The sequence below is a fragment of the Eimeria mitis genome, genomic scaffold (genome assembly GCF_000499745.2).
Source record: "Eimeria mitis Houghton genomic scaffold, Emh_scaff1069, whole genome shotgun sequence".
Classification (NCBI taxonomy): domain Eukaryota; phylum Apicomplexa; class Conoidasida; order Eucoccidiorida; family Eimeriidae; genus Eimeria; species Eimeria mitis.
The window spans coordinates 6,300-6,921 of NW_013567414.1; the positions used below are offsets into that span (position 1 = coordinate 6,300).

Genomic DNA, 622 nt, shown 5'->3' on the forward strand with positions numbered 1-622 from the left:
GTGCTGCCTGCAGCAGCAGCAGCAGCAGCAGCAGCAGCAGCAGCAGCAACACACGAATGCAACAAGAAGCAGCAGCAGCAGCAGCAACTGCTGCAGCAGCTACTGCACCAGAAACACTCCAAACCACGCACCCAAGACACAGAAAAAAAAGCCACGACACAGCTGTCAGAGCTCCAGCAGCAGCACAGCCAGCAGCAATGGCAGCTGCAGCACAAGTTGCTGCAGCAGAAGACGTGCAGCAAGTGCTGCTGCAGCAGAAGCTGCAGCAGAAGCTGCAGCAGCAGCAGCAGAACGTACGAGCTTGTTGTCAGTCGGCTGCTGCTGAGGTCGTCAGCTCCAGAGTCATCGTCCGTCGTGATGCACACGCCTGTTGCTGCTCTAGCTGCTGCATCTGCTGCTGCTGCTTCTGATGCAGCAGCAGCAGCAGCTGCTGCTGCTGTAGAGTCTCGCCGGGTCCCTAGTGCTGCTGCCACCTCCTCCCCCCCAACTGCAGCCGGAAACTGTTCCTCAGGTGCTATCTCCACTGATTCTGATTCCGCTGCTGCTGGTTCCGCTGGTGCTTCTGCTGCTGCTGCTTCTGCTTCTGCTGCTTCTGCTGCAGCTGCTTCTGCTGCTGTTGCTG

At 58.7% G+C, this 622-nt stretch overlaps 1 protein-coding gene across 1 annotated transcript in view; it reads right to left on the minus strand.

Annotated features, from left to right (window-relative positions):
• The window catches only part of EMH_0028740 (uncharacterized protein), a gene marked incomplete at both ends in the record, with an annotated part of 8,441 nt that overhangs the window by 1,903 nt on the left and 5,916 nt on the right, over positions 1 to 622 (minus strand). Inside the window, one exon of the mRNA XM_013494189.1 lies at positions 298 to 620. Within this exon, the coding sequence (XP_013349643.1) occupies positions 298 to 620 (323 nt within the window). The remainder of the gene's footprint in view (positions 1 to 297; positions 621 to 622) is intronic.